This window comes from Strix aluco, chromosome 5, assembly GCF_031877795.1.
Source record: "Strix aluco isolate bStrAlu1 chromosome 5, bStrAlu1.hap1, whole genome shotgun sequence".
Taxonomy (NCBI): Eukaryota; Metazoa; Chordata; class Aves; order Strigiformes; family Strigidae; genus Strix; species Strix aluco.
The window spans coordinates 51629631-51656316 of NC_133935.1; the positions used below are offsets into that span (position 1 = coordinate 51629631).

Sequence of the window (26686 nt, forward strand, 5' to 3'; positions counted from 1 at the left end):
TGTGTAACACAGATGGCCTTGAAGCAGTCCTAGCTAGATGCAAGCAGCAAGAACTAGATGCAATACAGCAGTGAATTGACTTTGCAGAAACTGCTGAAGGTCTGAAATTTATATAAGGCCCTTATATAAATTATGCATGCTGGTGTAGCCCTTAGGTATGCAATAGATGAACAGTCTCCTCCCTACAGCAGCCTGCACTGCCAAGAAATTTAGGAATAAGCTTCATACTGTAAAACATAGCTGCTGACTTGCAGTACGGAGGTGACCTGTTAATCTGGAAGTGTGCTGATTTTGGGTGGGATAGAGTTAATTTTCTTCATAGTAGCTAGTGTGGGGCTACGGTTTGGATTCATGCTGAAAACTGTGTTGATAATACAGAGATGTTTTTGTTATTGCTGAGCAGTGCTTACACAGAGTCAAGGCCTTTTCTGCTTCTCACCCCACCCCACCCCACCAGCGAGCAGGCTGGGGGTGCACAAGGAGTTGGGAGGGGACACAGCCGGAACAGCTGACCCCAACTGACCAAAGGGATATCCCAGACCATATGATGTCATGCTCAGCGTATGAAGGTGGGGGAAGAAGAAGGAAGGGGGTTTGTTCAGAGTGATGGTGTTTGACCTCCCAAGTAACTGTTACATATGATGGAGCCCTGCTTTCCTGGAGATGGCTGAACACCTGCCTGCCGATGGGAAGTGGTGAATGAATTCCTTGATTTGCTTGCATGTGTGGCTTTTGCTTTACCTATTAAACTGTCCTTATCTCAACCCACAAGTTTTCTCACTTCTACTGTTCTGATTCTCTCCCCATCCCACCGGAGGGGGAGTGAGTGAGCAGCTGTTAGTGCTTAGTTGCCAGCTGGGTTTAAACCACAAGAGGAAGCAGCCCAGGGCTTCACGGACAAGAGTCAGACTGCACCATTACCCTGTGCATCTACTGCACAGACACAGCGTTTCACAGAGGACTGTACTTTGGCCCTACATCTCCCTCAGTTTCTAAGACGTGTTCAATTTAGGAATAGAGAGAAGAAGAAAACGCACCATTAAACATCTGCCTCCTTGGCCTTGATCCTCCTCCTGACATAACTCAAGAGTTCAGCTACAACACATCTAAAAATCATTCAAGGAAATGCACAATAGTGGGATCTGTCCTATCAAAGTGGGGGGAATGAAAGAATGGATCCAGGTGGCAGCTTTCTTACCTGAATTAGTATCCATTACATATGTAACTGACATAGCAATACATTTTTCAGAAGGTTCTGAAGGTCCCACGCTCTAATACCAGGAGTGGAAACACTACAGAGGCTCTCAAAGAAATGTCTCAGGTTTTGAGTTCACTTTTGGCCCCTGTGTTATTTCTGTTAGGCATACCACTACACAAGAGATGAACATGTCTGTAACAGCTGCACACATCACCACTACCTGATGAATCCCATGGTACTTTACAGAAACACAATTCAGCTCAAGTATCATTTGACTGGACAAGAGTGATATAGCTTCCACTTACACCTGCTTAAGAAAAAAGGCACCACTTCATCGTTCAAATACTGAAATGTAATTCACTATCATAACCAAAGCTTTTAACAATAATTAAAATGTACTATTTTTTAGCTTTAATCTTCTGGAAGCTCCTCAACTGAACCAACTTCCCCTTTAAGAGCATGGTATAGAAACTCTGGGAATGAACAAGATCCATTTTAGATTGAAAACAAAGTTTCAGCCTGAAATACAAGGCCTCAGCAAAAACCACACCACCATAAACTACACTGATTTTTACCAGATAAACCAGATAACAGATGAAAAAAGTAGAATTCAAAGCAGCTGGAAGTCTGTCACCATCCTTTTTTCTTTGCCTCCACACCTATTCTTCTTTGCAGATGGCATACGAAGAATGCTCTTGCCTTTCTGATCAAGTCTTGGCATCAAAGTAACACATCCTTCCAGAAACATGTGCCACAGGTAACACTAGGTCACTGGGCTATCACTTGAACAGTCCCTCCTAATGTGGTACTTTAAAAGTTAACCAACAGCAAAACTATCTCCTCTTCCCTTCCAACACACACAAATCTCCACACAGAAGGGGGATAAGTATGACCTTGCCTCATTCAATGCCAGCATTTTCATACCAATTCCTTCATTTTATTTTTGTGGGACAAGGCTTAAGACACATGCAAAGCAAAATCCTCACTTCTTGCAAAGAATGAAATAGAGGGCAGAAAAAGCACCCTTCAGAATGGGATGAGCCAGACTCTTGAGTTCTCTTCAGGTGAAAGGGGAAATTGGGAAATATCACACTACTTTAATAATGAGATGTTTAAACCTATTTTCAAGGAAGTCAGAACAACATAATTTTATTTTAAAACTTCAACCTTCTTTCAAGGGGCTGAAGACAGTTCTTGGCTTCAAACATTACTGTGGAGAGGGTGGAAAGAAGGAATAAGGTAATCAGGGACCAGGACATCATAGATGCTATTTTCTTAGCTGGCCTAGAACAAGAGACTTTCATAATTTATGAAAGAAGATGCAAGACAGGAATTTTTTCCATTTCTGTACTGACACATTGGCATTACTAAGTTCTGGATGTAGTTAATCTGATGCACCAAGACAGTTCTTTGTTGCTGCCATCACAAACTTCACCAGAAGCCTAGAACAGGCAGGCAAACTTCAAACACTATTAACTGTGAAGATACAGGCAATTTTGCCTGGGTTGCAGAGGCAAGCAGAGTACACAATAGGGCAAGAGTGAGAAATTTAGGTACAAAGAAAATGGAAAGACAGCAGAAATAAGCAAAGGCCGGATAAGAGAGCCCCTTCTGCAGATAACATCTTGGCTGGGGAGAAGAAGCAGAAGTTCACTTCCAGTCTTCAGACTTGCTTCCCAGACCAAACACAGCAGCTTTCACTGTGATGGAGCAGTTTCCATGTCTGAGGGCACACTCCAGTCCTTTCCCATTAAATGCAAGCCTTTCACTTCAGCGATTCCATCAAATCCCCTATTTCACCAGTCCTTCCCCACCTTTACCACCTTCAGTGGCAGGACACATGTTCTTTTTCAACAGAAATTCACAAAGCCTGTACATTAACGCAGCTGAGAGGCTGTAAGACTCAGCTAAAAACATTGAGTACTTTCTTAAAAATGAATTTATAATTTGTATAAATTGTGATCCAAATATATGTTAAAAGACTAATATTTAAGGCATTCTAGATAATTAGAATCTGGATATTTAAGACAGTTTTCCAAATATTCACACTTTTGTTTTGAATGACACTTCTATTTCTGCTACAAAAAGAACCTCTCTTGACACATATACCATAAATATATAGAAAATATATATAAAACCTCCTCTAGAAGCAATGTTTTAGAACCAATTTCTATAATTTCATTAAGTAACACTTAAGCAGAGGACAGTGGAAGATGCAAGTAAACTATCTGGAGAATGCGGTCCACTTTCATTTGTAATCACTAGTGTAAGCATTTCCTTACGTTAACTTAGTACTCATTCTTACAGAGCAAAGAAAGCATCCAATCAAAAGCCGCACATATAACTTGTTAAATGCATTGATGTATTTTAAGTAAGTGCTTATGCATTTATAGACGTAATTCTCTAGAAACTGGTATTTCCTCTTACTGGCTTAAGCTGCTTCCCAGTGTAAGTGGGAGGTCTCACTCATTATGTGCATGGCCCAGGATCTATTAAAGTAGAAGAACCAAGCCAGCCCCCAGTTCTCAAATATCAATTTTGCTAGCATGGGAACACAGCACTCTCCTTGGTGACAGAGAGGGCAACTGCACCCTGCAGGGAAGCAACTATCTTGAATCTAAGATTTTAGGTTGATGCATGCCAGTATCTTTAGAAGCAGCATTGACAGACAGTAGCTGGAGGGGTGAGCAGCTGGTGACTGTTCTTCACAAAATAGGTAAGACAATAGCGCAAAAAGACATCAAACCAGGGAATAAGAGCATCTAAAGCTTAATCGACTATGCTGTGAATCTCAATGCATTTTTATTATTCCATGACTCAAAAGAAGTGCTCAGAAAAGCTACAGAGGAACATTTCTTGCAGTACTTTCTCACCCAGCACAGCAAACAATACACAATAGGGATACTATAAACTAAATAACTTTGCACAGAAATTCCATCAACTCAGCCATGTGCCTATTTTGATGTTTCTATAACAAATTCACACAAGACATTTGACTGAGTAAAACCTCTGAAGAATAAGGGGGGAAAAATTTCAGCAAAAGACAATGCCATAGACAACTACGTGCCAGCAGTACAGCTTTTTAATTGGCATGATGCAATTTTTCTTTCCAAACTAATTCATCAAATCACAATAAAGGATCACTGAATTTGCAAGATAGAAGCTACTCTTTCCATTTTAGTTTTTCACAGTATTTTCAGAAATACCAGCTTCAACTTTTACAACATCACTAAGGCTCTCCATTCCACTGAAGAATTAATCTTTTTACCTCAAAGCATGATGTCACAGCCTTCTCCATGTAAGTAAGCTATGTAAGTTGGGCAGTTAAGCAGTAAGAGACTAGGACAATGCTAAGGATGGAACTTGTCTGGACTAATTTCTATACTTTGAATGCAAGACTGAGAAGTGTTCTAAAGAAATGTATGGATAACCCTGAAGCAGAGCTGAGCATCTTGAATGCAACCCCTCAAGGAAATAATTCACATGTACGCACCTAAAACCTACCAAGCAATATATAACCGAGAGCTATGTGGACGTGAGGACAAACCACCTCATGCATTATACATCTCACCAGTAGTCATCTTACCTGCATTATTTCAGTAGCACTACCTTATTTTAGTACAGCTTCTTAACACTCCCCTGAACTCTGAAGTCGCTATCCAGAGCACAAAGAACTGATTGCTCAGGTGGCAAGTGAAGTTTAATGGACATATTTTACATGGGAGATAAACAAGTGAGTGCTTAATGGTAGTATACTTGAACAAATACTTTTCTCCCATTGATTCTCTCTCTCAAATCCAAAAAGCTACCAAGAGAGCAAAGTTCTAGTTCTACCCAAGTTGCCTGAGCATGAGAAGGGAAAGCAACAGGGAGGACAGTTTCACACCACCCACCTACAGGCACTTAGCTTAGCTGAAGCTCCTTCACCTCCTTTACAATCAACATACAGAGACAAGCTCCTTGAAAGGATAGTTCAGATCAAATAATGCTAAGGCACTTGAAAGCATGATTTACATCAGGGACCTATCACTGCCTTCTCCACTGAAGAGAGATTAGCCAGCTAAAATAGATGCTTAAAGGTAATGGTGAAAATATCACCTAACTTTCAGATCAAACCTCAAGGGGCTCTGTTTGAGATGTGCTATTTGTTAGGATGTGAGAAGCAAGCAGCTATAGTATCCTTTTTGCCCCTTCCAATTAAGGTGGGGGAAAAAGAAAAAAGCCACAGTATGTTTTGAATTTGTGGACAGTCAACAGCGACGATCACTATTTTACTTAAAAAAACCCCTACTAGTAAGAATATTTAATGTGTTAGTTTATTAGTGAGCATTAGAGATAACTAGCTTTTAAAAAGTTTAGTTTATTAGTGAGCATTAGAGATAACTAGCTTTTAAAAAGTTTAGTTTATGACAGAGCTTGAATTACCAGAATAATGCACTGCACAGGGTAGAAATGAAATATAACCTGATCAAACTTGTCAGCAAGTACAATGTTCCTTATGTTCTGCAGAGCACTTTACATTCAGCAGAGGTGCAAGAGCAACCTTTGCATGTCTTCTAAACACACAATGAGTTCAAACAATTCAAAAAAAGAGCCAAAGTTAAATATCTGTAAGTTTGCCCAACTCTTCCCAATATTACAAATACATTAGAACCATGAATTCGAAGCAGGACTAAGGCACCAACTTATTTTCAAGTGTTTAGCTACAGCTTTAAGTTTCACTATGAACTCAAAAGATTAACCACAACCTGTTCATAGTTGTCTTATAAAGACTGAAAAATTACCTCTCATTTTTAAAAACGTAAGAGACAATTATACACATTTATTGTAAATGTTTTAATATATTTCAAGTTTAAACCATTGTCATAAGAGATCAACACACTAAAATTCATATCAAAAAGATACCCTTAGCCATCACTATAAATATACCAGCAATTTTAATTCATTCACAGTAGCAGATTCATGGGTTTGCTTTTCACAATAAATAAAAATGTACAGGAAAAATATCTCAGTTTGCCTAAAAAATTTTAGCACCAAGCAGTACAATTAGTCAACCAGACTGTAAAAAGACTATCTTATCCATGTAAGGAAAGTGGTAATTACATATTTTTGGGTTTGTTAGGTATATATTCAGGATTTTTTACCATTCAAACAAGAGCACTTAGCATCACACATACAAGTTTTCAATATCCAGAACGCAGAAAATACAATCCATCATTAATCTCTGTCTTCACATAGAAAATTCACCTCTTTCAAGGATGCCCCGTGAATAACAAGGTCTAAGCATGAGAAGAAATGCAGACACTTGCTCTTCAGCTCAAATTCAGGTGCCCTCCAAACAGTGTGAAACTAACAGTTTTTCATCCAGCTCTGCGAAAGAAGCAGCATCCTACTGACAGGGTCGAACCCCACTACTCATCTCAGTGGCCAAGGCTAGAGACCCATTCTGCAGAAGTAGGAGAAGGAATTGTTGCCACCTCAGCAGCATGCAATCCCGGGAAAACAAAGGGGATTCCCATTGTCATTGTCTTCATCTGCAGCTGATCATCACCAGCACTAGCAAGGCAGTAGCTTGCGCAGTTATCTCCACAGCGGGCAATGTCACAACCCGACCAACAGCACAAACTACTACCTCAGCCAGGGCCCTGGTGCACCCGACCCTTTCTGAAGGGAGGAAACAAGCAGACAGACAACACAGCAACGATAAATGAAATTAGAGGGAAAACCAGCAGAAAGATAAAAGGGCTCTGGGGTCTTTTGATGATCTTCTTGTCTCCTTTATCTGCTGCAGACATCAACCAGACTCCTCTCGCCTGACTGTGAAAAGCAAAGGGAAACCCCGCCCAGCTCCCTCCCCAGCTTTGCCCTTTTCCTTGCATGACCTGAAACCGACGGGAAGAGCTTCGTTTATCAGATACATTACAGACCCCAGCTGGTACAGTAAAGATCACGTTTAATTTCAAACAGCCACAGTTCCGCAAGCCTGTAACAGATGGGGCGGGGAGGGGAAGGAGGGAGGGAAGAAAGGAGAGAAACGGGGGGCGCGGGGGGGGGAGACACAGCAGACAGACACCCCCTCACATAGACACCGACCCCCCATCCCGCTTCAGCCGCCCTCCTTGCTCACCCTCGCAGCAACCGCGGCGGCACAGGACCTGCCCGCGCCGCCGCCGCCCCTCCCTGCAGCACGGCCGCCCCGCCAGCCCCGGCCGCGGCGGCAGGCAGCCCGTGGAGGAGGGAGTGCGGAGCGGAGAGGCGGCAGCCGCCGCCGGCAGCCCGCCCTGCCCGCCCGCAGCTGACCTCCCGCCGCCCCCGCCCGGCGGGCCCCGGCAGGCCGGTCCGCCCGCTCCCCGGAGAAGCGGGGGCGATGGGCCGGGGCGCTCCAGACCCAGCCCCGCTCGCCCGAGGACGCGTCGTGCCACCGCCTGGAGGGAAGGGGCCAGGGAAGGGGCCAGGGAAGGGGCCAGGGAAGGACCCCCGCCGCGGCCGCCTCTCCCAGCGGGGAGGAGGGAGCCGAGCCCTCAGGCGAGGGCGTCGGGGCGCAGCCCGGAGGGTCGGGGAGGGGAAAGCGCTCGCCTTGCTGAGGCCGCAGACAAAGGAGGCGCCGAGCGGGCGCCGCGGCCCCGCTCCCGCCGCGGCTCCGTCCCTCGCCGCCGCTGCCGCCGCCTGTGTGTCCGGCTGAACCATAGAGATCATTTAAGGCGGGGGGAGAGAGGGGCTTATCCGCTGCCCACGTGACTGGACATGTCACTCACCCGGCCGGCGCCATCTTGAAGAGGGAGGGGGAACGCTGCCCCCAGCTAGTAGTCAAGATGGCGCGGGACGGCAGGAGGCCGCTATTCACGGACGGATGCTGCGCCACTCTGCTGCGGCTCTCCCTTCGATTCCCGCCGGACTACGTAGGAGGGTGTTACGCTCGTCCTGGGGGATGCCGGGAGGCGGAGAATCTCCCGCTCTCGATCCGGGGCTCCCTAACAGCCGCGGGAAATGCCGCGGCCGGAATGGGGCCCACGGGAAGCGTAGGCGGGGCGAGGGGGATCAAACGCCTTTAAACTGGGGGTTTTTCCCTAGAAAGGCGTTCTGAGAGAAGGACAGCACTAGGGACGGACTTTTTGCATCTTCAAGGCTGTGGGTGGCGGGCGGCGCCCGGTGTGGCAGCAGAGGCTGAGCGGAGGCATGGCGGGCGGGGCGGGACGGAGAAAGGCGCTGAGGGCTGCAGGGTTGGTACTGAAATATCGCATTTTTGATTACACACAGGAGTAAAGGCACCTCGCACCAGCTCTTCCGTTCGTGCGGCATGACGGTGTCCCGGTGAAGGCGGGGTCCCGCCGCTGGGCGCGGGGCAGGCGGCAGAGCCAAGCGTGCCTCCTTACAGCGCTAGGCGAAGAGGAAAAAGCACGGGCTTTCAGAGTGCAAAGCAAACATTTGCATTCGCTGGCTGTGGGCTTTAATTTTTAAAATGAATTCGGTTTGCACTCTAAAGCTTATTTTTTTTATATATATCAGTAGCGAACTTGGAAGCTTTTTTATTTCTAAATGAAAGTAGACGCGAGGACGATTAGTCCATACCAGAAACTGACCTCAAAGAAATAGACTGTGAACCTCATTACAAATTCACAAAAGTTACAAACACATTTTGATCGTTTGTTTTAGCCTTCACTACCAACATATCTTACGAAGAAATCTATTGAAATCCAGCTACCACTACACAGGAATTATGCTGTGAGAGTTTAAAAAAAAAAAAAAGTGTAATTCCGTTTACAAAGACTGTATTAACATCAGTGATGCAGAATATGGAAATAACCGAGCTTGCATCCAGACCTCAAATGAGAAACAATAGTCTTAGTTTTGCACTGGAAACTCCCATCTACCACATGGGTTGAGATTAAAATGCAATGCCTTTAGTGACAACTTGCAACAAACTTGTAGTTCAGAAAGTCATACTAGAAAGCAGCTAAAACATTGCCACCTTAAGAGACAAAATACTTTATGATTGTGTAATTCTCTGTTTTTAAAGTTGCTACCTGTATTAGGCATCAGGCGCAATTAGATCACTGCTTGTTTAAAAGACATTTAAACCAGTGACGTTGGAGAAAAGTGCCAAGAGGTTCTGCATGCTTATAAAGTACATATGGTTTTGATACTGACAAGTTAACATTCTACAGCTGAGAAAATGGAAGCACCCAGTAACTCTAGAGTCCTTTGCTTCTGGTTCTAGAAGGGACGCTTGATCTCTTTCAGACTACTTTATCTCAATTCCTGTTTTCCTCAGTAAATACTATTTCTCACAGGGACAGTAAGACTTAATTGCTCTGCTATTTGAGGTCAATTCAGGAGAGGCAAAATATTACAAAGAGATGGATACACCAAGGAAATGTATGCTCCATTCTTACTAAGTTAAGTTGGCATATACATGAAAACCCAATTCTGAAAAAGAATCTAAAATTGGGAAAGTTTCAAATTTATAAAAAGAGCAAAAGCTAGGTGTTTTCATGCCTTTTTTCCTATAAAAATTTTCAGATTTATTTAAGATTATATTAAAACGGTATTAATAGTGGAAAAAATCCTCCATACTTAGAATACTTAAGTTTTTAGTTAATTCTGGGTTAAATTTTACTTTTTTTTTTTCTTACTGTGCTCCCTTCTGTTCTAAGGCCATTTCAACTATGTAAACTTTTACACAAGACTATCAGCATTTTATATCTCAATGTCTTGTCTGCCTGAATTAAGGTCTCTTTTATATTCATTAATCAATAGACTGAAATCCACCTTAACATCGTGAGTACATTTAGAAAGTTTCTTGGACAACAAGTTTGTAATTTCTGTATAAGGAAAATCACTTCTGGGTGAAAGTAAATTTAAATCACATCATTGGGATGTATTTATTTATAAGAGAAGGGGCAGATAACAGTGGAATACTGTTTCCTGTTGGAAGTATGGTAAATTTATTAACTGAAATACTTGCAGTCTTATGTATAGGCAGAAGTTTATTTTTAAATTGTTAACAGATACCATGAAAAACTAATGGCAGATAATCAGCATACATCACAATTTATTATATGGCAAATTAGAACATCTACACTGATAACTTCTTTTTGGATTTGCATTTATCCAAAAACTAGAAGTCCAAGAAGTTACTGAAGTAGATCCTGGAAAGCAATGAAAAAGGAACTAAAAGGTCAGGAAATATGCAGGGCTGCAGATGGGTGCAGGTACCAACCTGCAAGCTTCCAGACCCTAATGTCTGCTGGAGTCATCCACCTTGCTGATTCCCTTACGTTCTCCCACACCCTGTAATGCAAAGCTCTGAAAGATTTTGAGGATTGGTACCCTTAGTTACTTTCAGTAATTCAAGTCTTCTTGAGTGAGAATGTGAATATACAACAACTTTCAAAGAAGACATGCTTACTAGCAAATATTTTCTCGTTTTCTTCAGATGAGAAATTCCAATGCCAATAATAAGCATTCAGGAAGCAAGGTACAGGTATCAGAAGCGACTGTAACCTTGCTGACCTGAAACAATTGGGTAGAAAGCAGCAGTTACATGTTATATAAAAAACCAGAAAAATTCTCTCATAAGGAGTGTACAAAAGTGTTATCGGGACTGGAAATGTTCAGTTTACTGAGTTCATAAAGGCAATAATGTCATGTACTCATCCAAATTGGGGAACCTATGGAAAATCGAGACAGATCAGTAGCAAGGAGAATTTAAGGTTGACAAAGAGGTCTATTTTCTACATTAACAGTAACTGTTGAGCTCTTCAAGTCTTCATCTAAGTATTTAGACTAATCCTGTGACTACAAGGAAGTCATAGCATGTTGTCCCTTGCAGAGACAGGATACAACAAATAAATACTTAAATATGATCTCGATGAGGGGAAAAAATCAGCCAAGCCTCAGAGTAGGCCCTTGCAAAGGACATAAAAAAACCCAAAAAGCAAGCAAAAAGCCACAAAGAAAATGCTGCTGGGGGAGATCAAAAAAACTGTAGCACCATCAACACACTGCAATAGCAAAGTCAGCTGCATTTACTGTGGCTGTCTGAGCCACATAGATTCATCTTCCCTATTTTGAGATGTCTAAAGTAAACTGAAAAAAACCCCACAAAACACCAGATGCCTAAGCCTAAAGTAGTTGTCCTATGCTCCCGTAGCCAGAACCGGTGCTTCCACATAGCAACTGACGTGACCTCTTAGGATGGAATGGATTTCCTGCTAGGCCTGCCTATTTGTCTTCCCTGACTGCAAATGAAAGCCAGGCTAGTTCATCTTGAGGTAGACCTCAAAATTTTAGTTACCTAAATCTCAGAAGAGGAATACAACTTGTGCCTCTCAAAGCAAATACTCCATACCACCTCTCATAAGTTTGACTACAGGAGAAATGATTTCTGTCAAAAGTGACTTGTTCTTAATAATGACTTAAATAAGCAGGAAGCTATGTTTTAAATCTTATTTTGCATCTGTATTTATCTCTCCTAAAAGATTATTACTTCATTAGAAATTATTTAAATGTTTGTTTGCAATTAAATATAGTCATTGCACTAAGACTGGCAACCTTTTATAACTCGGGAATACATTTTACATAGTCAACAATTCTATAGCTTATTAGATGCTAAATGGTTACATTTTATTTTATCAGAAAAGAGTTGAGCACATTTTCTCTTGATCATTTAATGCTTCATTAGTTTGCATAGAGCTCTATTTGGATGCAAAGTAGAATAATATGAAAAATGACATTCAAAATAATTCTTTCTTAGCTTGATCTGTTTTAAATGTATTGGATACATTAATGAAATACATCTTGTTAACAAAGAGGATAGAACTGATTGTTTCTGGCTGCCTTCAGCTTTTAGATACAGTAGCTTTTACCTTCACATCTATCCTATGTATGGAAGGGGAAAAAACCTCAAACTGTTTTTATTCCTAATCTGTTTCCAAGTTTGAACTAGTTGCTTGAATTAAGATGGTTGAAGTGAAATTGAACTGCAAGAAGCAGCTACTGCTATCGGACTGTGGTTTAGCTCTTGAAAAACTTTCTTCCTGATTCTTACTCTATAAAGAGGAAGGGTTTTGCACTACTCCATCAGTTCAGTGCATTCTCTTTAAGACTTTGGCAACACATAACTGCTTAGGATTTTAAGAGATTATAGTGCATACAGCTATAAGAGATTACTGATTTCATATTTTGAGAGAAAATATTTAATTTAAATCAGTCTTTTCTAAAACAAATGTTTATCTTTCCTCATTTGTTCTAGGGCAGTAGTATGTGCAGACTCTGGGGCTCATTTTAGTGGTAAGGTAGTAACGTATTATGCTACAATGCCAAGCCCTGAGGCATGAACAGATGTTCAGTAAGTAGATCTGCAAGTAATAGCTGTGATGTACTCCAGAAACCAGTTCTTTGTACATGCCAGCAGTACTATGCAAATAATATTCCTGTCCCCTTCCCTGTTTTCTCATGAGAGAGGTTGATCAAAACCAGACTGCTCTCCGTCCTTTTTAAAGGTCCTCTGTTGGTGGTAATCCAGGTTTGGGTGCCAGTTTTCTAAGGAGCCTCTCAGTCCCTCCCCTCATGACCAGGCATTAGTCTGTGATGTGATGAGGGAAAGAAGTGTGAGTCTTCTGGCAAGGAAGCCAGAAACGTAAGCAATTCCTTGGCAACTTTAATAGTTCCAAGTAAGAAATAGTTAACATTAAAAACAACAGACCAGGCAATGTCAAGTTTCAAGTTTCCAACAGTCTCTCATCCTCACCAGCCTCTGCAGTCTTGAAGCTGTCAACATTGGAAATATCACTGGTCACGGAGACTCATGCCAAGTCTAAGGCAGATATTCTGTACACAGAGAGCAGCAGTTATGATTCCAGTTTGAAGATCAGGGTCTTCAATAACAAAACTGCTAAGATGCCAAACACATACCTGACTTAGAAGGGATTTTCTTTCTTACTTATATATTGGCAATCCCTTCTGAAAACAAAACAGACCAAAAAACCCTCAACAACATTAAACTGACAGGCAGTATGGGCCGAGGCCTTGAGTATGTTTTGACATTGCAGTATTTTTGATTGAAGAAAAAGATAGTAGCTGTATTTAACTCATCCTTCCCGTAAGGAAGGTGCTTCATGTCAAGAGAGGATTATGATGCTGACAAAGAGTTCTTAAGATAGGCATGTGGACCACCAGTTGGAATAAACATGTTAACATGGAGACAAAAGCATATCATACTGATTTTAAAAATAAGTTTATCTGAGAACTCCTCTAAACATAAAATTTGAGCAATGAACACTCATCTCTTGCTAATGAAATGCTGCAGTTGGCATAGTAAACACAGAGGTATCTTACCATTTTTACCAAATTTGTTTCATAGTCAAGACATAAATGCTTAAATAAGGACCTCAAGAAATATAAGGATCAGTTCTTAGCATGTTACTGTCTAACTGATAGGACACAAGGACTATTACATTCTGAAACAGAAAATTGAATGTAACTAATGCACTGTAGTTGTTCTATTTGATGCATTCTACAATGCAACACAAAACCCCTATTCTGCTGGTAATACCACTCTACTATTTTTACTGCAAGAATTCCATCCTGTCTTTAATATACACCTTAATTCTGTAAGATGTAACATACATTGTTAGTTGAAATCTTATAAAACAGTGTGAGTAGAGATCAGGTGTTTGAAACTAACTGAAAAATGAAGATTTATTTAAATAAAGTTTTGACTGGATGCTTTAAAGACAATTACACTATCATTGTATAGATTAAATGTTATAAAATTATGTATTATGCACAGAAATGTATCAGTTTAAAAAGTTGATACAAGATTTTAATTTTGAATTGCTTAAAAGATGTTAAGGCTTGTTTTATACTTCTATTATTAGAAACTGTTGCAAAACATGTTTTCAGATCTAATTCTTGATGATGTTAATAACAGCTGTTTGCACTGACAGCCAGTTTAACACTGGAACAATTTTCTAAGGAAAACCATCAAAACTGTTTTGAAATTCAAGTCTCCTATTCAAGAAAGCTGGCAAAATTAAATGGAAGAAGCTGACTGCTGCTTAACAGCAGCATCTTACAGTCATCTTGATGAACTGCATCCTGGTTTTTAGAAGGCCATTTTGCCAGTTGAGATGTTGAGTTATAATCCTCTTTTCTAGCATACTTATAATACGTCTGTCAATTTGCTACTGATTTAGTACGTACACTCTCTTATCCTTATATTGTATTCAGAGAAGCTACGTGTAGAATCCCAATCTCCACACTCTGACCCCGATCAACTAATATTTGCTTTTAGGGTCCTGTCTGCTTGACGAGACCTTGTTTCCCTGGTTTGCTTATGAAAGAGTTGTGTGAAACAGTGTCTAAAGCCTTACTAAAATTGAGATGCAGTAACTAGTTCTCATCTCTCTCCAAGAAATTAGACTCAGTTTATGTGACTTGATCATAGCAAATACTTATCAGTTGTTATGCACGTCACAGATACCTTGCTGATTCTAACAGCAGATTTTAATTTTTACTTGTCAGAAAAAAAAAAAAAGGATTAATGTCAGGCCAGTTGATCTATAATTTCTATCTTCTCCATGAAAAGTTAAAGCACTGTTTTCAGGATTTTTCAGTCATCTGGTACTTCTCCTGTTTTACATTAGTTTTCAAAGATGATCTTAAAAATGCTGAAGTTCCTCAGATTAGTTCTTTAAAGACCAGGAAGAAATTCTTCAGGCCCAGTCAATTTGACAACATGTAACTATTTTCTATCCTGTTTTCCTTTTTCTAGGTAAGGTCCTTCAATCTTTGTCACTCATATCAATTGCACAAGCAGTACACTGGCAGTTGATTTTTGACTTTTTGTATCAGTCATCACTGTAACAAACCAAAAAATTCAACACACGAATTGCAAATCTGAACCAAACACACAATCACTTGGTATGTCAATAGCCATCCTCTTTTAAGTAGTCAGCCCTTTTGTTAGCACCAATCTTTTACTACTTACATATTTATTCTGTCAGTTGACAGTTGTATCTCATCTACTTTCATCCCTACCTGTTAACACTGTTCTTTGGTGGTATCTGAATTTCCACCTTCTGTGGGCATGCCCTCCTTATATTCAAAGTCAATGAAATTCCTCATTTAACTGAGTGGGTCTCTTATTACAGCTAGTCTCGATGTCTCCTGCACTGGGATATACTGGGACCTTCACATCTCCAAGAAACCGTCTTACCTCCTCAGTTCCTTTCTTATGTCAGACTTGTCTTCTGTGAGATCTTACCTATCAATTTTCTGATCTCTGTCTTCTTTAAGTCCAGTGATTTTTATTTTGACGTTCTCCCTCCACCCTAAGAATCATGAATATTTAATTTCACTATCTTTCTTACACACGTTGTCTTAAACCATCAAATTTTTCTCTTCACTTACTGCTGATGTAGTCATTCTTGATCCCAGCAATTCGTTCTTAGTGTAATATTGTCTGTCCTAAATTAGTCAGCAGTCAGATACTTTTAAGATTACATAAATCTGAACACCGCAACTCATCTATAAAACAAGATTTACGTTTGCTGAGTTCTAAAATATAATGCAACCTTCACGTGAGGAAAATATTCTTATCCAGAAAGCGTGCTTATATGCTGGTGCGTAAGTCCTGCTGAAGCTCTCTGAGAAGCCCTTTCCTGAGCCTTGAGATAAACTAAATACTGCACAGACCTTACTCACTAAATTTATTCATGACCTGCAGCCAGGAAGAACTCTCTATATCCTGTTAGCCTTGTAATAGACAGTTATTTAGTAAGCTGCAGGAATCAGTGAGGTCTCAAACAGTTTATATCCCTACCTAAGCATTTTTACCTAAAGATGATAGAGATGAAAATTGTGAATCTCACCTGCATGTGCAAGCACTAACCATTAAGAGAGAATGTTTTTTGTACCAAACCAGGCTCATAATGAGCACCGTACATTATCTTAGAATATTTTATTGATAAAACTGGAAGGCATTCCTGAGAATCCTTAAAGCAACACAATCTCAGTTCACTAAGAGGGAAGAAAAACGCTATTCATTAGTACCACACAAGTCACATTTTCGTAGATAATTCCTTCACAATACTATACACATACTATACACATGTACACAAAGTATAATGTTTTGTGATGTTCCCCTTCCCCCTTGAAAAGTGACATAGAGAACAATGACAGAATGCAAGATCAGAATAGATGGGCAGAAAATACATATAGTATATTTTATTTTCTGAAATTTCGGCATCCCTGGAAACTATGGGCATTTCTGCTAATGATAATTTCTACTGCAAATTTGTTTCTGAGAAAACCATTCTTATACATTCAAAATTTTTAACATGGGCTTTTCAGGTTCCTTTCCAGGAGCAGAGCTGTGTTCTTGGACAGAGCCTGGAAATTCTGAGTATTGCATTAGATTAGCCCAAGTTTAGATCCCTCAGGTTCTCATCCTTTAAGTTTAGTTGTGTTACTTTTTTCATTAATTTTTTTTAGCTAAATTTTTAATAAAACACTGCAGCTTCTAGTGAAGCATTTTCAATTATTCTTTTCCTAAAGAACAGTTGTATCTATTTACAACCAATTCTTAGCACTCCCTGTGACAAGGCTGCTTCAAAACTTGGCTTTTTATATTGGTAACACTCAATAGTAACGGCCAAGTTCTTAATCAAATGTTTCTAATGAACATTAGATGTTAAAATAAATCTAAAAGACCCCACTGGAATGAAAAAATGCACGCTTTCAAAACAGTTTTCTACAACGGAAGATAACTATATGAATCCTTAAGGGACTTCAAACGACAGAAAGAGGAAATAATTATTTTATTTTCTGTATGTCCCTTGTAGACTTTCTTCTATAACATACTGCCTATTCATGTTATAAGTACAAAAAGCTACTGCTCAATCATCCAGTTCTGATTCAATTTGAAGATTCATATGATTTTCTTAGGCTATTTTTAAGCTTCACCCATCATATAAAACTTCCTTCTTCCCAACCATTGGTCTATTCATCTAGCACCAACTTCCTCTTCCTGCTTTTCATATAATTTCACCATTTTGAGCGAAAGACTTCTGTGTAATTAAAAATCTAAAGAAATCCCTTCTTTGCACATCTCTGCCATCATCGTCTCTGTATTTTTAACTAAATAAAACTTAAAGGCTGTAAGAAGCAAATTTTGACTTCTATTGTATTTCTTCACAAGGAATGAGCAGCCTTGTCTGATACGCTTTCCACCATTCAAGAAGGTAATACCGCAATTGTAATATAGCTATATCAGTATTGCAAAACACACATTTATAATTAAAACAAGCTTGTGAACCCTAAAGAGTATTTACTCCCAAATGAAATCTGTGTTCTATATAGACAGTAATTTTTATTGGGCTTGTACTTCCCCTGATATGCAAAATACTGTCGAGACAAACAGTCCCTGCCCCCAAAACTTACAACCGAAGAAAAGCACACACGGGAAAGTATTGTCAGAAAATAGGGGTGGAAAATCCAGGGAGAAGGAAAGAACACTGGTGTATCTGGTTATTCCTCAATAAACAGCATCTTAAAGTAGCACATCAGATAGCAAAATAGTAAGTGATAACGCCATAAATCTTAGTGCTTACAGTTAAGTCATGTAAAGAGATCAAACAAATGTCCATGAACAGATTCCCGTCTTAAGTCAGTCAGTAACTAGTTTGGAGAGAGAAAAAGGACATAAAATGTCCACCAGATTGCTTCTCAGTGGTGAAAGCTCATAGTAGAACTGTTCTGTAGAGCTTATGCAACTTTCAAGACTCAACAGTAACTGACTGCTTTCTCTCTGAACAAAAAAAGTAATGCGACGTGTCTCTCTAAATTTAGCTTAAAAAAATCAAGGAGAAACCAGCAACTATTTGGTTGGAATTAATTCCTGCCTATATGCACAGCTCATGAAGTCCTCCTGATCTGAACAGTAAAATGAAGAAACCTCAGAGAAACAAAGAATTTTATAGTGCTACATTTGAAGCAACTGAAAATGGTCTCAAAGTCCAAAGGAATAGCACATATCCTTTTCAACAGACAGATGACATTCATAGAATCACAGAATCATTCAGGTTGGAAAAGACCCTTGGGATCATCAAGTCCAACCATCAGCCCTACTCTACAAAGTTCTCCCCTACACCATATCCCCCAGCATCTCATCTAAACGACCCTTAAACACATCCAGGGATGGTGACTCCACCACCTCCCTGGGCAGCCTATTCCACTGTCTGACCACTCTTTCCGTGAAAAATTTTCTCCTAATGTCCAGTCTAAACTTCCCTGTTGCAGTTTAAAGCCATTCCCTCTTGTTCTATTGCTAATTACCTGTGAGAAGAGACCAGCACCAACCTCTCTACAATGTCCTTTCAGGTAGTTGTAGACAGTGATGAGGTCTCCCCTTACACTTCTCCTCCTCAAACTAAACAGTCCCAGCTCCTTCCATCGCTCCTCATAGGATTTGTTCCCCAGGCCCTTCATCAGCTTCGTTGCCCTCCTCTGCACTCGCTCCAGCACCTCGATATCTCTCCCGTATTGAGGTGCCCAAAACTGGACACAATACTCCAGGTGTGGCCTCACCAGTGCAGAGTACAGGGGAACTATCACCTCCCTACTTCTGCTGGTCACACTATTTCTAATACAAACCAGGATGTTGTGGGCTTTCTTGGCCACCTGGGCACACTGCTGGTTCATGTTCAGCTGCTTGTCAATTAGAACCCCCAGATCCTTCTCTTCCAGACAGCTCTCCAGACACACCTCCCCAAGCCTGTAGCCATGCATGGGGTCATTGTGGCCCAAGTGCAGGACCTGGCACTTGGCCTTGTTGAAGCTCATCCCGTTGACATTGGCCCACCAATTCAATCTATCCAAGTCTCTCTGTAGAGCCTCCCTATCTTCATGCAGATTGACGCTCCCACTTAACTTGGTGTCATCTGCGAACTTACTGATGATACACTCTATGTCCTTATCAAGATCATCAATAAAGATGTTGAACAGAAATGGTCCCAACACCGAGCCCTGAGGAACACCACTTGTGACCGGCCACCAGCTGGATTTAGCTCCATTGACCACCACTCTCTGGGACCGTCCATCCGGCCAGTGCTTGGTCCAGCAGACCGTTCGCTCATCCAGGCCATGGGCAGCCAGTTTTTCTGTGAGAATTCTATGGGGAACTGTGTCGAATGCTTTTCAAAAGTCCAGGTAGATAATATCCACAGCTTTTCCCTCGTCCAATAGTCGGATCATTTTGTCATAGAAGGAGATCAGGTTTGTCAGGCAGGACCTGCCTTTCATAAACCCATGCTGACTAGGCCTGTTCCCCTGGTTGTCCATTATATGACTTTTAATGGCACTCGAGATGACCTGCTCCATGACCTTCCCTGGCACCGAGGTCAGACTGACAGGTCTATAGTTTCCTGGATCCTCCTTTCTGCCTCTCTTGTAGATGGGTGCCACATCTGCCACCCTCCAGTCCAATGAGACCTCCCCAGTTAGCCATGACTTCAGGTAAATCATGTAAAGTGGCTTGGCGAGCACATCTGCCAACTCTTTCAGCACCCTTGGGTGTAACCCATCCAGTCCCACAGACTTGTGTGCATCCAAGTGGTGTAGCAGGTCTCTGACCACCTCCTCTTCAACTGTGCTGACCTCAATCTGCTTCCCCTCCCCATCTCCCAGCTCATGAGGCTGGGTGTCCAGGGAACAGCCAGTTCTACTGCTAAAGACTGAGGCAAAGTAGGCGTTGAGCACCTCAGCCTTTTCCTCATCCTTAGTTACCATGTTTCCCTCTGCATCCAGTAAAGGAGGGAGATTTTCCCTAATCCTCCTTTTGCTGTTGACGAATTTATAGAAACATTTTTTATTATCCTTAACAGCTGTAGCCAAGTTGAGCTCTAGCGGCGCTTTGGGTCTCCTAATGTTCTCCCTGCATAGCTTCACTACATCTTTATAGTCTTCATGAGAGACTTGGCCCCTCTTCCAAAGGTCATAGATTTTCCTTTTGTTCTTGAGATCCAGCCAAAGGATGCTTCAGTTGGGCTTTTTTTTTTTCCATTGCTGACACAGGTGTCAAACAGTAACAATTCACTCTGCTTCCCCAATAAATGTTTAGTTTTCCAGTAGATATCAGTCATACAGGATAAATAACTGCTACAGGAGCCTTAACTGCTTGCATAAGCACAAGTGTAACTTTATGGAACTCATCGCTTTCGTAGTCCAACGCCTAAAAAAAATACGAATTATGAAGAACTTCCTTTTTATTCCACATGATTGTAGAAGATGAGTTTATAAACTGTAAACATTATTAATATTTTTACTTGATTTATTCCTATATAGTTTACCTCACATGAAGTAAATTGCCAAAATTCTGTTTTCAAGAAAAACAAACTAGAATTTTTGTAGATCATCTCTTATAGCTACGTCTGTAGACAACATTAAGAACAAGGCTAAACCATATTCTACAATGCATGTTACAATTTATCTTTAGAGTGAAGAAGAAAACAAAGGAACCCCGACTAAAGTTGCTAGTTCACATTTTGTTACAATAAGCAAGGTCTCAATTAAATTTGTATGAGTACCAGGGCATGTAAAGTGAACTATATATGTAGATTTATATTCTCTTGTCAGAACAAGTAAAACTTCAAAAACACTGAAAGAAGTATGTTGTGAGTACAGTGGTATATAAAGGTACTATAGAAGAATGTCTTTGTCTCAACTCCAATATGAAATTACTCCATTTTTTTTCTTGCATGATCATGAAGTAGAAAACAAAACCCAATCAAACAGGAAAAGAAGAGAGGATGACAGCAGAACTCACTGCTGGAACATCCCAGCATTGTCATCACGTAATCTGAAATTAACTTCCAAGAATTATGAATATACTCTACGTTACTAGAATCTGAGACTATACAACTGAGGAAATTCCAAAGAATTACACATGGTAGACTGGGGTCTTCTGCAACAGCACTGATAATTTTTTTTCCCCCTTGTGAAGCCAAACAGTAGAACCTCCACTGAATACAATGAAATATGAATTAAGCTAACTCATGGCTTCTGAAGACACTGTACATTAAAATTTATCACATTTTTAAAGCACAAAAAGGTACTGGAAGTTATTATCAGCCAGTGTTCTAGGAGGAAAGTCTTTTTACCTATGCAGAAGTTCAACTAACTACTTTTTAAATATTTGCTTTTCTCAGGGAATACAAATATTCTATCAATTAATATTTTGCTGATGGAAATTAAATGCTGTACATGTACATCTATAAACCACATCTGTGCACTACTCTAGATCCCAATTTAAACAAAACCTGCACCCTAGCTGCCTTATTTGTAACTTTGAGATGTTCCACTCTAAACAGTGTTATAGGCACGTAGCAGTATCTGCGGTCAGAATGCGCACCACTCGCATTGCAACCGCACACTGCAATTCCTTCTTTCACTTGTAGAGCCTCACCTTATTCAATGAGGATTCAAGTTGAAGGTTGTAGAAGATGCCTGCCCATGCAGGAAATGAGTAGCAAGCTGCAAATTTGAGGTGAACAACTAGTGAAAGACACAGAACTGAGCCATACAGAAACAGATGAGGAGAAAACATGCTTTTTTTCCTCCACAAACAGTAGCATCCTGAACTCTAAATGACTTTCTGTAGGATACATTGATGACTAGTACTTCAGTTTGCCATGTGCTGAGGAACAGAAATGCATGAATCTCACTAACAATATCTTGCCTGAAGAGTTCAAGGCCAGCTATGAGAAAGTTTGTGGTTTGGCAGGAAGAAACAACTCAACCTGGGTGAAAAAAAACCAAAAAACATCTGCAGAATATGATGATAAACTACTTAAGCTTCACAAACATACTCCTACTTGCTCTTGTAACTAACAGTGACCATGTATTTCATATGGCTTAATGTTCAGTAACATTCCACAGTTCACCAGTAAAACAGGTAGGGAAGCAGGCACACGTACAAGGGAATGAAATAGATGTCCAGTGAGATAAGCCATCTCTGATGATGAGCAAATAACTACTGTAGGTTACTTTTAAGAATAAGACTTTTTATAAGAAGTTCCTAGCTTGAGGCACCTGTTCCTTCTTAATCAGTTACTTTGTAATCTTAAATTCTGGTGTACATTAATGCAATGGTCACGGCCTTGAGACACACAAGTTTTCCCAAGTAATCCAAAATCTTGATATGAACCTTCTAATAATCTGTAAGACTCTCACATTTTCTCTTAGGACTCCCAACCTGTGTCTTTTTTAAAAGTTGTTGTGTTGGGATTGTGTGCATGGTGGGGGTTTTTGGTAGCAGTGGAGGGGGTACAGCAGTGGCCCCCTTGAGAAGCTTCTCAAAGCTCCCCCAGCTCCAAGTCAGACCCACCTGTGCGCCAAGGCCAAGCCAGTTAGTGACAGCGGCTGCACCTCTGCGTAACATATTTATGAAGGGGAACCTGGGAAGAGTGGTGGGAGTTGTGAGGAGGAGTTGCGAGGAGAACATCTGTGTAAACACCGAGGTCAGTGGAAGAAAGGAGGAGGAAGAGGGGGAGCTGTGCCGGAGCAGAGACTCCCCTGCAGCCCACGGTGAGAGGGCAGGCTGTGCCCCTGCAGCCCATGGAGGTCACCGGTAGAGCAGATGCTGACCTGCAGCCCATGGAGGACTCCATGCTGGAGCAGGTGACTGCACTCGAAGAACACTGGGACTCTGTGGGAAGAGGCCTCTGCTGTTAGTTTGGCACTGGGAGGACTGCAACACCTGGGAGGGACCCACGCCAGAGCAGCTCAGGAGGAGTTTGCAGCCCGTGGAAGGGACTCATGTCAGAGAAAGTTTGTGGAGGACTATCTCCCATGAGAGGGGAACCATGCTGGGGCAGGGGAGAGTGCGAAGAGTCCCCCACCATGAGGAGGAAGGAGCAGTGGAACTGACTGTAACCCCATCCCCTGGCCCTCTGCGCTGCTCGGAGGGGATGGGTAGAGAAACTGGGAGCAAAGCTGAGCCAAGGAGGAAGGGAGGGGTAGGGGGAAGGTGTTTTTTTTAAGAAGCGGTAATACTTCTCATTGTCCTACTCTGTTTGTTAAGTGCTGTTGTTAAGTGTTTGAATGAAATTGATTTTTTTTAATTCCCCTAACGAGTCTGTCTTTTGCCTGTGACTGTAATGGGTGAATCATCCCTTTCTGTCCTTATCTTGATTCCTGAGCCTTTTGCTTTATTTCTCCTTCCCACTCCTGAGGGGGAAGGGGTGAGTGAGCAGCTGCATGGTGCTCAGTTGTCCTCTGGGCTCAAACCACAACAATTGTGGAGAAGAAGAAAATTGTGGTTACATTCAATAAGTAATCGATGCTTATCTTCTAACTTCCAGCTGACATATTTCTATACAGTCAGCTGTACCCCTTTTCTAGCTAATTTCAGTGACACAATGCAGACCCCAATCCTGAAAATGTCCACATGTTTTACTTCTCATGACTAAGCAACCCTACAGCCTTAAAAAGAACTTGGACATGGACCTACTCAATAGATACCGTTAAATGAAATTATATTTCTTAAGGAACAAGATCTACTTTGCTAGAAACATGTAAAAATGTGAAATTTAAATATTCAAAACTGCTGTTTGCATCAAAGAAGCCCTAAGAATATTTTGAAAAAAGTAGAAATGGAAAAAAGAAATTGATACTTCAATTTAGAAGAAATATTTGAGAGCTGGACAAGAAGTCACACTAAAGGGAATAATTATTACCAGACAAAATTAGTCAATAAAAACAGTCGTCTAAACTAAGTAGCTTTGGTTTTAGTTCTGAAAGTATTTATACAAAATACAAGCAAGTTGTTTGAATATGGTCAACCTCAGCTTTCATATCCAAAACATGCCTCAAATAGCACAGATATTAGTTTTGTAATTATGAGGAAAGGAAGGAAAGTTAGATCATTGGTAGTTTATTTCAAAACCTTTTGAAGATTAATGTCCATTATGTGGTAAAGTAGTCTCAGCTCTAGAGACAGGAAAGACTTATACAGCCCCTTTTTAAAATACAGATAAAGCTGAAGATTTGCTTCATTGGACATCCGTGTTATCACTGAAAAGCCAATTAGAAACTCACGAGAAACAAACTCACCCACAGTTCGGTCTGCACACCTCTTTCCAGAAATTCTGGTTAAGTAATATATTCTAAACCAAATTAATACCCTTCCTTCCTGTCCTACACTTTGTTTCTTTAATCACCTCATAGACCTTGACTAATTAGGAGAGCAGTTGTCAGGTTTTCACTTTCAGAGTACGGATGATGCTGTTATCTGTACGTGGAACCCAGTTCTGCAGTATACTGGAACTGCTCCTCCAAAGAAGCTATTCTGACATAAATTCTATTAATGAGAAGCATTTGTTTCCTTAATGTAAACTGTGTGTTCTCTAAAAACTACCCACGCTTGACGATTAAGTTCCATACAACTTTGGTCACAGAGAAACGTTCAAGGTCTTGAAGCCTCTTTAATATTTACTGTACTTTGAAACACAAGGCTTTTAAAAAAGGGCCATAAACTGGAGCCTTATGGGAGCAGGCTGTTCAAAGCCATGGTTGCATAACATTATTCATGCAGGGTATTTCTAACACTGACCAGTTCCTCACACCTTCAACTTGAAGCTCCTACAACTTTTACATCTACTCACAGGTACCAATCAACATCCCTTTAGCCAGGAAAGTGTAAAGCAAACAGATATCATACCATTTTTTATGCATGATAATCTCTTTTAATATCTACAAAAGACTTTAAGGAACAAAAACCTAAAGGTAAGCTCTGAAATTCTGAAGTCCATAGAAAGGCACCTGTCTTTTTTAGTTTGTTTGTTGGGTTTTTTTTTTTTTACATTTGGCTTTTGTGCTTTCACATCACAGGTTAAAAATCTGTGAATACAGGTGAAACATCATTGAAATCATAATTAAATAAGAGTTTAAGTGCTAAGTCACAAACTTTAAAAACAATACTATTAAAAGTGTTTTGCTTCAATTGTGTATTATGTGAAACAAATTCACATTTACTTAATGACAAATTTTACTGCACTTCTAAATGAGTAACTATCTTCAAAAATACACTCCTCATGGTTTTATATCAGACACAGTTTATAATTAAAAGATTAGAACAATTTGTTTGGGTTGAAAAGACGTTACAAAACAAAGCACTTAAAATTACTGAACAAAATATTACAGCCAAGTATTTCAGATATTTGAAATCAGCTTTCTTGAGTCATGATTCAAACACTGTGATACCTGCCAAGAAGGTCAAAAAAGGCTAACAACCCTCAAATATGTGTGGTTTTTTTTAAAGCAAGGCTGCAGCTACAGAAATGGATAGAGTTGAGTAGAACAAACATCTTGAAACAAATATATTATGAAGTGAGGTATGGTAGTGTTGAAGTGCTACAGCAAATTTCTGCATATTCAAACTTATTTCAGGTCAACTACTTTGAAGTTTGAGATCAGCAGACTACTGACTGCTTGCTGAAATTTTTTGTCATATGACCGTTTGTTAGATTTCCAATGGCCACAGAGAAAATACATTCAATTAAGCAAAAACTAACAACATGGTCAGATATGAATAAGCATATCTGGCAATTTAGAAGGTGAACTGTAAGTAAAAATGCAAGCATACAACTTATTCATAATAAATACATTTTCAAGCATTTAACATTATCAATATTTTAAAAAGAATTTAAATAATAAATGCAACTATTTTATACAGAACTGTACCATTTATTATACACACAAGTATATCAGTTCCCTTTGTTTACAAAGGCTGGTTACAGATATATGGAATGTTACAGTACCATCTTGCATAAAATTTTAGTACAATTTGTACTTCAAAAAAAGGGTGCAAAACACCAGCCTAATAAATCTGACTGAATTATTTTTAATTACATCATTAACACATACACAACAAGCTGTACATAAGCCCACTTTTCAATCACCACTTCAAGATACTGTAGCAAGTACATTAGATTATAAATGATTCCAACTATTCAGTTAAATTTATTACAGGTTTGCACTGCTACGCACTCTGGAACCTTTGAGATCTAGCCTGTATTCATGAATTACTGAGCTCTTGTTAGTACAGTTAAAAGGCAGTCAGCACTGGTTGCCAAAGTACTAGTCACAAGAGATTTCCTCAGAGAAACTTCACCTGGGAACAAACATTTTTGGATACTTTTTTTCCTTCAAGAATAAAAAAAATGTTTTATGGGGTCAAGACTCTCCATTCTGTACCTTGGATGCTGGTGGATGCATGAAGTCCTTAAAGGGAACCAGTGCCTCTTTCAGAGCAGAGCACACTTCCGAGGATGAGCAGGTGATACATTCTACTAAAGTCGGGTACAAGGCAATAACTTGTGCCCATGTGTTAGCATCAACTGCAATGAAGAAAAAAACCAGACTGCATCACTTACTACTGTCCAAATTCTTACAACAGATTTTATCAATACCTGTATAAATAAGGGC

At 40.3% G+C, this 26686-nt stretch overlaps 1 protein-coding gene and 1 long non-coding RNA gene across 8 annotated transcripts in view; one reads left to right on the forward strand and one right to left on the reverse strand.

Annotated features, from left to right (window-relative positions):
• MON2 (MON2 homolog, regulator of endosome-to-Golgi trafficking) overlaps nucleotides 1–26686 on the reverse strand; it is a 132491-nt gene that overhangs the window by 22695 nt on the left and 83110 nt on the right. For 2 of the 7 annotated variants that reach the window (XM_074827333.1, XM_074827332.1), the window contains 2 exons: nucleotides 26456–26598; nucleotides 18466–20432 (listed from right to left, as the gene is read on the reverse strand). In XM_074827333.1, the coding sequence (XP_074683434.1) occupies nucleotides 20340–20432; nucleotides 26456–26598 (236 nt within the window). In that variant the 3' untranslated portion in view covers nucleotides 18466–20339. The other 5 variants (XM_074827339.1, XM_074827336.1, XM_074827334.1 and 2 more) reach the window with 4 other exon arrangements.
• On the forward strand, nucleotides 7928–10286 carry LOC141924602 (uncharacterized). Its single transcript, XR_012623582.1, has 2 exons — nucleotides 7928–8097; nucleotides 8456–10286. It is a non-coding gene; the product is annotated as an uncharacterized LOC141924602 (long non-coding RNA).